Genomic DNA, 12,656 nt, shown 5'->3' with positions numbered 1-12,656 from the left:
AAATTCGTTTTAGGGGCTGGAGTGATAATACAGCAGGTAGGGCATTTGCTTTGGACCTGGGTTCAATTTCTGGCATTCTATGGAGTCCCCTGAGCACTATCAGGAGTAATTCCTGAGTGCAAAGACAGGAGGAACCCCTGCACATCGCTGGATATGACCAAAAAAAGAAAAGAAAAATTGTTTTATACCTATCAGAAGTAACCACTCAATCTCACAATCTCACAATCTCACTGGTGGTTCACTTACAGAGAAGCGCACAGCAGGGCCAATTTTAAATTTCTAACAAGAGAGTAAGCTAATGACCCAGATACACACTCCCTAGAATTAACTCCCCAAAATTAATTAATTAATTAATGACAGGGCCTGTCATTCCAGGCCACGTACCTTCAGAAGATTCGTTTTCCAAAGACTGTGAGACCAAGCGGGCTAAGGTGGTATTCCCAGAATTCTCCCATGCCTCAGAACCCCCCACTTGCTCAGTGATGCCCCGTTTCACCCAGTGACGGTCACTCCGCAGGTCCTTACCCACAGTCAGGAACGTGCTCAGGAGCTGCTCGGTGGCGACTGGCTTCACCTCTGTCCGGAGATCGACAAATCGGCCGACCACCAAGGGGGCACGGCGGAAACCCAGAATCCTGTTCGGAAGGTGGAAGAATGAAAGAGGAAAATCGTTAGGGAAGCTTTCTCACTAGTGCTCTTAAAAATTAATTTTTGTTCGTTTCTCTTCGGGCCACACCTGGCAGTGCTTAGGGCTTACACCTGGCTCTGCACTCAGGGATCAGTCCTGGCAGGCTTGAAGACCTGGTCCTCAAGAAGAGGGTGCTGGGGATTGAACATGGGTGGGTCGTGTGCAAGGCGAGTGCCCTGCCTGCTGTACTATCACTCTGGCCCCTGGGTGTTACTTTTAAACACAGTCAGATATTATTTTAGAGATCTATGGGTGAGTTAAATATGAACAGACACCATAATATGCATTTCAGCAGAGACAGAAAAGGCACTTGTTAATTCTAGGGAGTGTGTATCTGGGTCATTAGCTTACTCTCTTGTTAGAAATTTTTCATCACCAAAAATTCAACTTGAATAAGCCATTTGGAAAAAATCGAGCCTAAGCAAACACATAGGTCTAAAACTTCGTGTATAACAGCTCATGGTCTGGGGAGGATGGGTGGAGAAATGGTACAGCAGGTAGGGCACTTGGCTTGCCTGCAGCCAAACTGGACCCGGCACCCTGCATGGTCCTCGATGGCCCGTGTCAGGAGTGACCCCTGAGCACAGAGATGGGAATAAGTCCTGCATACCGCTCAGTGTGGCCCAAACTACAAGCAACAATGAAAAAGTCTTTCTCAGCTTTATTTATTTTTGGTTTGGGGGCCACACCCATCGATGCTCAGGGCTGATTCCTGGCTCTGCACTCAGGGATCCCCTCCTGGTGGGCGAGAAGGGGAGATGGACATCGCATGTGACACCGGGAATAGAATCTCAGGTCAGCCATGCACAAGGCCAGTGCCTTCCCCGCTGTGTGTCTCCCTGGCCCCACTTCTCGTTTCCTTCCGGACTCCTTTTCCAAAGACTATGAGCAAAGTGTCTGCAGGCTGATCAACAGGCACTGAAGACAAGAGTCAACTTCTCCAGTTCACTTCAGCGTCACAGCTACTGCTCTTCCAGGGACACATTTTGGAAGAAGATGTGTCACGCTATGCCTTTCTGGCCTAAGTCACTATTGCTGAAAACAAAATGACAGAAATCCTGCCAGGTCCAATTAGCAACCAAGTCAGTTAGGGGATGTGGGCTGAAATTCGACTTGTCATCCTGCCGTCTGATGTCACAGCATCTTCAAGCAGGATGCCACCAAAGGGTACCAGGAAGGACAAAATGACCTAGAGAGCCTGGACTGATGGTACTTCCCCGGGCATCCCAAGCCCCTCTAAGGTTCTGAGGCCCAAGTTCCCGGGGCCGCAACTTTGCAAAGGGTCTGCTGTCCTCTTCAAGGCCGTTTGAGAAGACCCCCAACAAATGTGCGCGACTGTGACTTCACATACCTGTCCAAATGGAAGGCCGCGACCTCGGCGTTGTGTCTGTCATAGCCCGCGTAAGGCTCCCCCTCTACCACATAGTCCCGGCTATACCTGCACAGGAAGTGGAAGCACAGAGGGGACGTGAACGACCTGGGGTGGTGGAGGCACCAGAGACAGGTAGGACCGCCCCACCCTGCTGTGTCAATGCTGAGAACCCCCATGGAGCTCCCCAGATCACGGGGGGGGGGGGGGGGGTGAGGGGAAGGAACTGGAAGGAGCCATGGGAAAGCCCCTTTTGAAGACAGCAGGTTCCAGGGGGGTTGGATCAAAAGCACAGCAGGTGGGTGTTTTTGCCTTGCATGTGGCCAATCCTGGTTCGATTCCCAGCATCCCCTAGGGTCCCCTGAGCACCGCCAGGAGTGATTCCTGCGTGCAGAGCCAGGAGGAACCACTGAGCATCGCCGGGTGGGACTCAAAAAGCAAAAAAAAAAAAAAAAAAACACAGCAAGTTCTTCACAAAATTAAAACACTCTCTCTTCTGGGAAAGAAACAGCTCAGAGGGCTGAAGTGCACCCATCACATGCAGGGGGCCTGGATTGGGCAGCTGGTACTATACAGTCCTCTGCCAAGAGCAACCCCAAACATGGAGCCCAGCGGCGTCCCTGAGCACCACTCAGCCTGTGGTTCCAAAGCTCCACAACAAAAAGATCTACTCTCCTCATCTGATCTACAGAGGTGCTCCCGGATATTTTGCCCAAGTGGGCTGGAAACCTCCACCTGCACTGAAGCCCACCTGTGAAGCTTCCAGCTGCTTCTACTCTCCAACTGCCCAAGCTGGGAAGCAACCACAACGTCCTCAGTAGGTGAACGTGTGAGCAAACTAGAGTCCGCCTGTAAAACGGACTATTGAAGCTCAGTGATGACAAAAAAAACAAAGCATCAACTCACAAAAAGCCACCGAGGAGCCCTCGGTGCGAGTCACCAAGAAACCAATCTGAGGACGACCTACTCTGCGACTCCAGCTAGCTGGGATTCCGAAACGTGGCAGAACACTGCAGACGTGTCCGGGGAGTCAGAGAGTGTGACAGGGAGGAGACTTGTTGCAATCTGATGCAACTGCGGTGGGGATCCTTGTCAATATGCATTTAGCAGAACCCACGGCGGGAACAATACAGAGCGAAGCCTTATGTCAACGGTGGACTTGAATCAATGTGTATCGACTCCTCCACCCGCACTACACAAACGGAAGATGCCAACAATGGGGAAGACGGAGGCAGTGGGAAGGGAGCAAACTCTCTGTACAACCCCCCTCGACTTTTCCTGGGAACCTCAGCCAGGACTCGAGGCTGCTGAGGAAAACAAAAGCAAAATCCATGTGCAGGCAGAGAATTTCAGTGCCCACCCCACCCACACGCCAATGCCACAGCACACCTGGCAGGCAGTGAGCCAGTCTTCCCTGCGGTTTCAGTGACTGACTGGTTATTTCCTAACCTGCTCATCTGGTCTAACATCTGGCACAGTACATATCTGACAACTGATTTTTTTTTTTTGGGGGGGGGGGTGGTCACACCCAGCAACGCTCAGAGGCTACTTTTGGCTCATGCACTCAGGAATGACTCCTGGATCTGCTCAGGGGACCCTATGGGATGCTGGGAATCGAACCCGGGTCAGCAAATGCAAAGGCAAATGCCCTACCCGCTGAGCTATCGCTCCAGCCCCACATCTCTGACAACAGAGGGGAAGGCGAGATCTAACTGACAGTTCAGTCTCATAAGGAACTGAAACGTGGTCGACATAAATTCCCTCCTGCCAGAGTCATAGAACATGACTACCCCCATTTTCCTTCCCCTAGAGAGAGAGAGCAGGGGAGGGCGCTGAGCCTCTGACAGAAACCCCACGCTTCATGCATCGAAGCTCCAAGATCCAAACTTACCGCTTTGGTTTAAAAACCACTTTCTGCCCCCCTTCAAGGATCAACAGGGCTTTCAGCTGTGTCCCTTTGTAGCCCACGTCGGCCTTAATGATTTTCTTGGTGGCCATGGCATGCATGATGGCCCCCAGCTCTGGCGTCTCCTCGGGGTACACCTCCCGGGGCACGACCCACTGGGCGGCGATCTCCCAGGGGGACTGTAAGGTGTGGTCCAGCTTGGGGGCCAGCTCCACCCGCAGGCCCGCCATCATCCGCTGGAAAGCCCTCTGGTCCTCCCGGTTGGCAGCCGACGCATCCAGGTTGTCGATCAGAAACACTTTGGTGAAGATGAAGATGACCAGGAGAATCGCCAAGAGCACGACACGCTGCTTGAGCTTCATGGTGGCCTCTGACCTTCCGTCCCGACCCGCTCTCTCGCTTGCCAAGGAGAGCAGGTCTGGCGGGGGTCAGCGAGGAGACGCCATCGTTCCCTGCAGGAGTCCCCTTCCGCCGGAGGTGCCTCCACGGACCTGCAGGCCCAAGCAGAGGGCACAGCTCAGTCGGACATTCTGTCCTTTTGCCCTGGGATCTACTACAAGCCTCACCTATATTACTCGCCCTGGTTGGGTTTTTTCAACTTTTATTATTATTATTATTTTGCTTTTTGGGTCACACCCGGCAATGCACAGGGGTTACTCCTGGCTCTGCACTCAGGAATTACTCCTGGCGGTGCTCGGGGGACCCTGTGGGATGCTGGGAATCGAACCTGGGTCGGCTGCGTGCAAGGCAAACGCCCTCCCCACTGTGCTAGGGCTCCGGCCAAACTTTTTTTTTTTAAGAGTCCATGAATTAAAATGAACTCGTCCCAGAAAGGCGCAAACAGGTAAGAAGGGAATACAGCAAGGTGTAAACAGAAATACTGCCAGGTGGCTGCTACACACTTCTGACAGCCAAAATGATGACGAGGCATGCGTCACTCCCTAGCTTTCATTTCACCTTCAAGACCCGTAAAGGACTTCTGAACAGCCCAAACTGCCCGCATCTGGTAACTTTCCGGTTCTTATCTTCTTGAGATATAAGTTTTATGACATGCCGTAAGACTGAAACTCCTGAAAATGCCAACGAGGCACTTGCCAACGAAAGTAGCGGGAGTAATTAACTCCTGGGAATCCCAGGCACCCTGGACGGGGCTGCGCTGCTTCTCGTGTACTTACATATAACACCTCAACAGGAGCTCTACTTAATCATTCTCTTACTAATTATCGTTCAAAATTAAAGTTCCTGCAAAATACAGCTAATGAAATCTGTTTCTGTTAAGTAAAGGAAAAACACAGTTCTATACCATCTGGCTACTAGAACATGGCCAGAAAGCTAATGAAACCTGGTACTATAGCAACACGGAAAAGGGCTGGTCAGGCATGAGATGAAGACGCTGAGGCACAGAGAGAAAGAAGCACTGCCTCGAGGAAGGGGGGCAGGGGGGTGGCGGGGCCAGTCCCAGTCTTCTCCGGTTCCTGAGCTTCCAAAAGATCTGAATCAGCATTTCTGCAAGGAGCCCTCATCTGCATGCTGATGTATGAACGGTACCCGGGCAAAGAGATAGTACAGCAGGTAGGGTGCTTGCTTTGCGTACAGCCAACCCAGAATCGACCCCCGGCATGACATATGACCCCTGAGCACTGCCACAGTGATCCGTAAGTGCAGAGCCAGGAGAAAGTCTTGCGCACAGCCAGGTGTGGTCCCCAAACCCAGACCCAACAAGCCACTGACACACAGAGTGCCAGAGAGAGAGCAAAGGTCAAGGCGCCTGACTAAGGACTCTGCTGCCACCCTGGTCTGAATCCCATCAACGTTTACGGTCCCCTGAGAACTGCCAGAGGTTGCCTGAGCAGAGAGCCAAGTGGCCCCTAAGCACAGGCCCAGGCGCTGAGCACCAGCCGTATGGCCAAACAAATTTAAACTATAAAAATAAAAACACATACAATGGGCTGGCGAGGGAACTCAATGAGCTCTGTATGCAGGAGGCTTGGGTTCAATTTCCGACACCACACTCTACCCCCAGAACTGCCGGGAGTGCCCCTCAAGCATATGTGGGGATAGCCACACCCCAACTTAGCACTGCTGGATGTGGTCAAACAACAGAAACTACACATGAGGGCCTGGAGCAATAGCAGAGCAGGGAGGGCGAGTTTTTTTTTTTTTTTTTTTTTTGCTTTTTGGGTCACACCCGCGATGCTCAGGGGACCCTATGGGATGCTGGAGATTGAACCCGGGTCGGCCACGTGCAAGGCAAACGCCCTCCCTGCCGTGCTATTGCTCCAGCCCAGGGAGGGCATCTGACTTGCATGCAGCTGACCTGGATTTGGTTCCGGGCACCCCAGCTGGTGTGAGCCCTGCCGGGAGTGATCCCTGAGTGCAGAGCCAGGAGTTAGTTAGCCCTGGGCACCGCTGGGGTGTGGCCCAAAAACAAACAAACCAAAACAAAAGACAAACTGGAAACTAAGGACTGCAGAGCCCTGGGTTATCACAAGTCTCCTGACAATGCAAACTATTCATGGGAGGAACAAAAATCAACAGGAGAGAGAGGCCACTGGTTCCGGCTAGGTCACCCCCATTAGCAGCGGCAAATACACAGACCAGGAGTGCACCGAGAGAGCCTGCCACATGGTAAGCTTAGCGACCCATCTCCATTCCTTTCTGGACCAGGGGCCACTGGCACTGCCGGCTTCCCCCTTCTGCTGCAGCCTGCGAGGGGCGCCACTGACAGGTAACGGGGAGGCACTGGATGGTAAAGTCACGTTGGAACCTGCCGCCTGGCTGACCTCGCACCCGTGGGAACGGTGCCACTGTGCTTCACAGCATGCTTGTGCCACCCCCGTTGTGTTCTGAATGCAGCCAACTTAGCTTTATACGTGCTCCTGAAGAGACGATGGTGAAACGAGGCCGGGGAGAGCATTTGGGTTGGCATCTCACCGTGATCACCCAGCAGAGTCCCAGGCTCTTGCTAAGCTGCTTCCCCGCTCTATCCAGCAGATTTAAGTTTCCCCTCAACAGAACCGATCACGGCAAGAGGAGCTGTGCCAGCACCCAGCAATCGGGCATCAAGTTTTCTCTGCGCGCCAGCCGGAAGGCTCAATCAGCCGGTCCCCGAGTCTCGGCTCTCCAAGCTGTCAGTAATTTCCTTCTCTACCAGCACTCCAGCTACTCGCCTGAGCTAGCAGTTTTAAAGCGGAGTCCACTTTTCGGAGGAAATGCAGTTTTTTCTAGCTGCAAAGTGGCCACTCTGCCGCCCGACAGGCTGGAGCACAGGTACTAAAGAAAGGAACACACAGAAACCAAGAGAGGAATCGCTACAAAAAGTCTAGGAGTCTGCAAGATTTTCTGAAAAACAGTGAGCTGCTGCTACTGGAACCTCCTTTGATGACAGTGTCCTTCTCAGCCGGTAGCCTGACCCCCCCCCCCCACCAACAGAAAAAGAGGGAGGGACGCCAAGACAGACATCCATCCTAACCTGGGACAGTGGCGCCCTACATCTCTGCAATAGGTTCTAAGGCACAAAGAATACGAACACGAAGTACTGAGTGCTGTTCAAACACCACAAAAACTTCCCTTGCGGGCTGGAGAGATAGCACAGCGGGTAGGGCGTTTGCCTTGCATGCGGCCGACCCAAGTTCGATTCCCAGCATCCCATAAGGTCCCCTGAGCACCACCAGGAGTAACTCCTGAGTGCAGAGCCATAAGTAACCCCTGTGCATCGCTGGGTGAGACCCAAAAAGAAAAAGAAAAAACTTCCCTTGCAATCCCAGAGGCAGCTGCATGGATACTACAGTCCCTGTGTCCCCCCCACCCCCACCCCTTCCGGTAATCGCATCCACCGGTGTCGCTCTGGCTGGATGTATTAGGGTCTTTTATTTTAATGTGGAACCGAGCCCACCTCAAAGAGCAAACAGACTCAAGGTAAAAACACAACTCCCAAAAACGTTTGTTATAAAAAAGGCGGTGCAAATGCTTGCCTGAACATCAAAACACGAGCTCATCTTCCCAGGCCTGTCTCCCTCTCCCTCTCCCCACCTCTAAAAAAGTGAGATCTCAGTAATAAAGTCCTGTGTTCAAGCAGGGAACTGATTATACAGAACTATAATTTATACAGAAAAGCACACCGGGCAGAGGCCTAGGTTTCACTGGGTGGTAAACTACAATGCATGCGGCTGAGGCCTGTGAGACACTTGCCCCCATCTCTCGCTACCTTTTTAAGGTCTCCAAGTGACCAGGGAGGTTCCAGGCCGCAGCAGTGGCAGCGTCCCCCTCCCTCTGAGCAAGTGACAGCACTCACAGCTCGAGAGAAAAGAACCCAACCCTGGCCGAGGCAATGCCTACGCAAATGTTTCCCTAATAGGCCATTTCTGTTCTTCCGATTCAAAAGACAAACCAGGTTCTTGCCACATAAGTGGAATGGAACCGGGCTGAGGAGTGTACGTTACCACAAAGCAAACCTTCGGCCCGAACATTTCACGCAGAGGGCTATTCACAGAGATGAGTGGCAAAGGGTGCAGAATGGATTATCAGGCTAGTGTATAATCAGTCACTCACACGCTCTCCCTGGCCGCAAACCTGAGTGGGGATTAGAGAGACCCTTTCATAAACTTCTCTTGTAATCACTGGTTTCAGCCAACGTCTGAAGGTTTGGCGAGTTCTAAGAAAAGCGAAGACCTGGGGCCAGGGAGCCAGCTCAAAGGGCTCGTGCAAGCGTTGCAAGCTGCAGGAGACCCAGGGCGAGCGTGGACACAGCATGGGCCCCCGGCACCGCAAAAAGTTCCCCCGGATCACAGAGCTGGGAACTGCCCAAGTGCTGCGGCGTGTACCCCAAAAAAGAACAGAAAAAAGGGGAGAGGGTAAGAGAGAGCATAAGTGGGCTAAGCGTGGGCCATGCTTGCAGCAGGACGCCTACTTCAATCCCAAACACCGCCTGACCCCCATTACTGCCGGGAGTGATCCCCAAGCAAAGAGCACAGGGTAGCCTCTCAGGACCAGCAGGTGTGGTTCCCTCCTAAAAGACAAACCGAAAGAAATCGTTTCCAATAGCAACTCACTGTTTTCTGCTTCTACCTTTGAAGAGTCGTTTGTAAAACTCAACATTTTCACATCGAGTCCCTTATCAACTCTTTGGGGAACAAAAAAATCCTGGGGGAGTAAACGGAGGGAAATAAACTTTGTGGTTAAAGAAAATTCTCCTGGGGCAAGGGGAAACATTAAACAAGCCATTCCATGTAAATAAGTGGTTATTTACCCACGTGATGCAAGGTGGATTCCTATGTAGGTCATATCTGTAAGAGCTAATGCCTGCACAGACAGTAAGCGCATTATGAAAGCTGTATATCACTTTGGCTCTTTTGTCTTCATTATGTGTCTAGGAAACTATGTGACTCAGGTCTCTTAAAGGTAATGCAAGAAGAAAAGAACACGTGAGAAAAAAAGAAAAATCTCAAATGAATTATTTACCAAATGCTATACTTTTGAGCAACCATGGTAACTTTCACTTACTTGCACACACAGAATTACACAAGCCCAGTTTATAAAGCCTAACCTATAAAGCCAAGGCGTAAACACAGCGAAAGTCAAAACCGGTTAGTATGAAAATTAGGACGGACACATCATTTCCTCCCGGGTTAAGTCCGATACACTCACCTTTTTTTTTCTTTGCTTTCTGGGTCACACCCAGCGACGCACAGGGGTTACTCCTGGCTCTGCACTGGGGGTTACTCTGGCAGTGCTCGGGGGACCATATGGGATGCTGGGAATCGAACCTGGGTTGGCCATGTGCAAGGCAAACACCCTACCCACTGTGCTATCGCTCCAGCCCCTACACTCACCCTTTTGTTTTTGTTTTCAATTAAGTGACAAGTGAGCACTGATTTATGTTATTATTAGCTTACCCAGCCCCCCCCCCACGCCCCAAAGAAATGCACTCTCCTGATGGTTAATGGCAATTATTAGAAGGGAAACTCAGGAATCTTCCCACTTAGCATTCCACACTTCTATGCAGGAAGTCAAAACCTCCAAGAGAATGTGGCACCCAGGGTTCATTCCCTGCAGAAACTCCCAGAACCCCGGCAAACCAGCCTACTCCTGCTCCACCACCAATTGCGCTTCTCACCTCATCAGCAAGTCCCTCAAAAGGAACAAAGTCTAAAGCCAAGGAATAGCGCTCGCCCTGATCTACAATTTCCGCTTCCCTGCTAACTCTCCCCTTGAGAAACGGTGGTTTTCTTCCTTTCGTATTCTCAGGGAGACCTGCTTTATCACCACAGGAAGACGCTCAGCATTGAACATCTGTGGTACCTTTGCTGTCATCTGAAAAAATGAAGGCAGAGTTGCTAAACACCAGTGGCTCAGGTGAGTTCCCGGGGGACCTGCAGTGGTCATTTGAATGATCACTGCTGGATCAGAGCCCCCGAGAGGGGGAAGGGCAAGAAGGCAGTCTTTCCGGCTCTCGGTCAACGCTGAGCCCACACGCCCTCCTAAGGCGTGTGCCCCCAATGCACACACGCACCCACAGTCCCTGGGCCTGCCAGCACACTGGAATCTTCAGAGAGAACCTCGCCAAGCAGAAGACCAACTAGGAGACGAGATCATCTACGTGACTACTTGTTTCTCAGTTCTACCGAGTCCAATGCCACCAGATTTGATGACAGAGAAACAGACTGTGTTTTGTGTTCGTGTGTGTGTGTGTGTGTGTGTGTGTGCGCGCGCGCGCGCACGCATGTACACGGGACTTCATGGAAAGGTCAAGATGAAATTGAATGTCCTTCACAACAGTTGGGACTTTGGGAAATCAGTCTGGACTGACAGAGAACAGCTTCCCAAGTCCTAAAGCTCTGAAGTCCTATAAGTAACTTGGTAGAGGGCCAGAAAATCCAGTTCCCATATGGTGTGACTGGTTCCTGCTTTCAAATTTCCCTCATGTTCTTTCTCTCTTCTAGTTAAGCTTTGATTCCTATGAGTAAATGCAGAATCCTTACCTGAACCTCTTAGGAGTTCAGTGAAGGAAGCCGACACAGATACTAGGTGCCAGTGAAGCTCAGAACAGCCTTTCCTTCCTGGTGTGAGAATCAAAATGAAAGGAGCAACAAAGTAGGTTTATTCCTTTTTTTTGGAAAGAATTCAATTCCTCCAACATGTCCCACTGAAACCTTGATGTAGGGCAGCTCCCTAGTCCTCTTTCTTGAAAGAAGACAACAAAGACATCTTTAGCTCAAATTGCTACTGAGATTTGTTCTAGCAAACCCAACCCAGGCATTGATTGGAGCTGTAGAAAACTCCATGGAAATCCCTGGTGTTTTAAGACAAACTCCCTGAATTCCAGCTATTTCCCTGCTCACACATCTGTCCAGTACCACCACTTAAAGCTCTATGATGATTGGCCGTGATTCGGCCAGAGAGTGGAAGAATCGCATTTCCAGTAACAGAATACTGTCCTTCAGAGTTGCTCACTGTTGTCTTGACCCTTCAGTTTTGGAGTGTGTCAGAATGACAGGCCGGAGACTTCAGGAGTCGTGGCCTGGTGAGGGCCTTCGGGTCTGACCCCCTCCCTGCAGCATGAGCAAGAACAAGTGCACACACACCTTGGGCTTGCCTCTACTACCTCGTGAGGCCCTCAGGATGGGGCATGTGGCACTTGTTTTGTATACTCCCAAGCAAAGGGCCCAGGAGAGGCACTGATAAACGTTTGTGAAATGAAAGGAGAAGCGAGCACACGAAAGAGCCTCACGGCTGCTAAGGCACTTCCTTTGAACTATCAGCCCCTTGGTCTAAAGATGGCCTCATTTCAGAGAAGGGGAAACTAAGTCCTGTCATTAATTTCAGGCATCTGGCACCATGAAAAGTAAAATACCAACTACCGGCTTCAGTTTCGTACTGGGTTTCATGATGCCAAGCACATTCCCTAAGCTTGACTTTCAACACAATGTGACTCACGGCGACCTGGTTCCAGGACTGGAGGACGCTGGGAGGGCAGATGATCTAGGGAGAAAGAGAAAGGCTAGAAACAGCCCAGAAAACTGTCCAAGAATGATATAAGACAGGACTGGAACCATATCTTCAAGTATTACTGGCAATGCTTTCTCAAACAAGATGCAACATTTTATGGGTTTGCACAAGAAAAACACAGGAATGAGAGTTCACTAATCCAGGGATAAGAAACAACAAGTGAGCAAAAAACCAACCAATGGCTTCATAAGTCATTAGCTAATAGAGAGGCGCCAGGCAGACCCTGGCTAAGGCTGGTCCCGACCTTCCAGGCCTTTTCCAGAAGCAGAACCCTCTGGATTGCTGCTCCAGAGAGGATGAGAAGCCACAAATTTAACAAGAGGGCAGCAGGGATACGAACAGAGCCAAAGGGCAGCTTGCCCACCTCTGGAAGCAGAGGCAGGTAGACTATTTAAAGGAGATTCAAGTATTCGAAGAGCACGGGGGGTTGCGGATCAAAGGAGGTATAGCTTTTTAGACACAGATGAAGCAGGTAGGCTTCACCAGTGGCACCCTAAACTCTTCTGTTACACACTCACTACCACTTACTCCTTGACCTCCTCCCAGGGCACACCCAAGTTAACCTCCAGAGGGCTGTTACCTTGCCACCAACCCCTCCAAAACACACTGAAGCTCAATGGCTCTTTTCTTTTTCTTTTTCTTTTTTTCTCTGCTTTTTGGGTCACACCCGGCGATGCTCAGCCCCA

The 12,656-nt window shown here is 51.0% G+C and overlaps 1 protein-coding gene across 2 annotated transcripts in view; it reads right to left on the bottom strand.

The window, feature by feature from the left end:
- The window catches only part of FAM20B (FAM20B glycosaminoglycan xylosylkinase), a 209,886-nt gene that overhangs the window by 6,784 nt on the left and 190,446 nt on the right, over nucleotides 1-12,656 (bottom strand). For both annotated transcript variants that reach the window (XM_056107321.1, XM_056107322.1), the window contains 3 exons: nucleotides 3,949-4,454; nucleotides 2,040-2,126; nucleotides 526-635 (listed from right to left, as the gene is read on the bottom strand). In XM_056107321.1, the coding sequence (XP_055963296.1) occupies nucleotides 526-635; nucleotides 2,040-2,126; nucleotides 3,949-4,325 (574 nt within the window). In that variant the 5' untranslated portion in view covers nucleotides 4,326-4,454. The remainder of the gene's footprint in view (nucleotides 1-525; nucleotides 636-2,039; nucleotides 2,127-3,948; nucleotides 4,455-12,656) is intronic.

Source organism: Sorex fumeus, unplaced genomic scaffold (genome assembly GCF_029834395.1).
Source record: "Sorex fumeus unplaced genomic scaffold, SorFum_2.1 ptg000161l, whole genome shotgun sequence".
Taxonomy (NCBI): Eukaryota; Metazoa; Chordata; class Mammalia; order Eulipotyphla; family Soricidae; genus Sorex; species Sorex fumeus.
The sequence above is the reverse complement of the archived record's forward strand: the minus strand, read 5'-3'. Positions and strand labels throughout refer to the sequence as shown.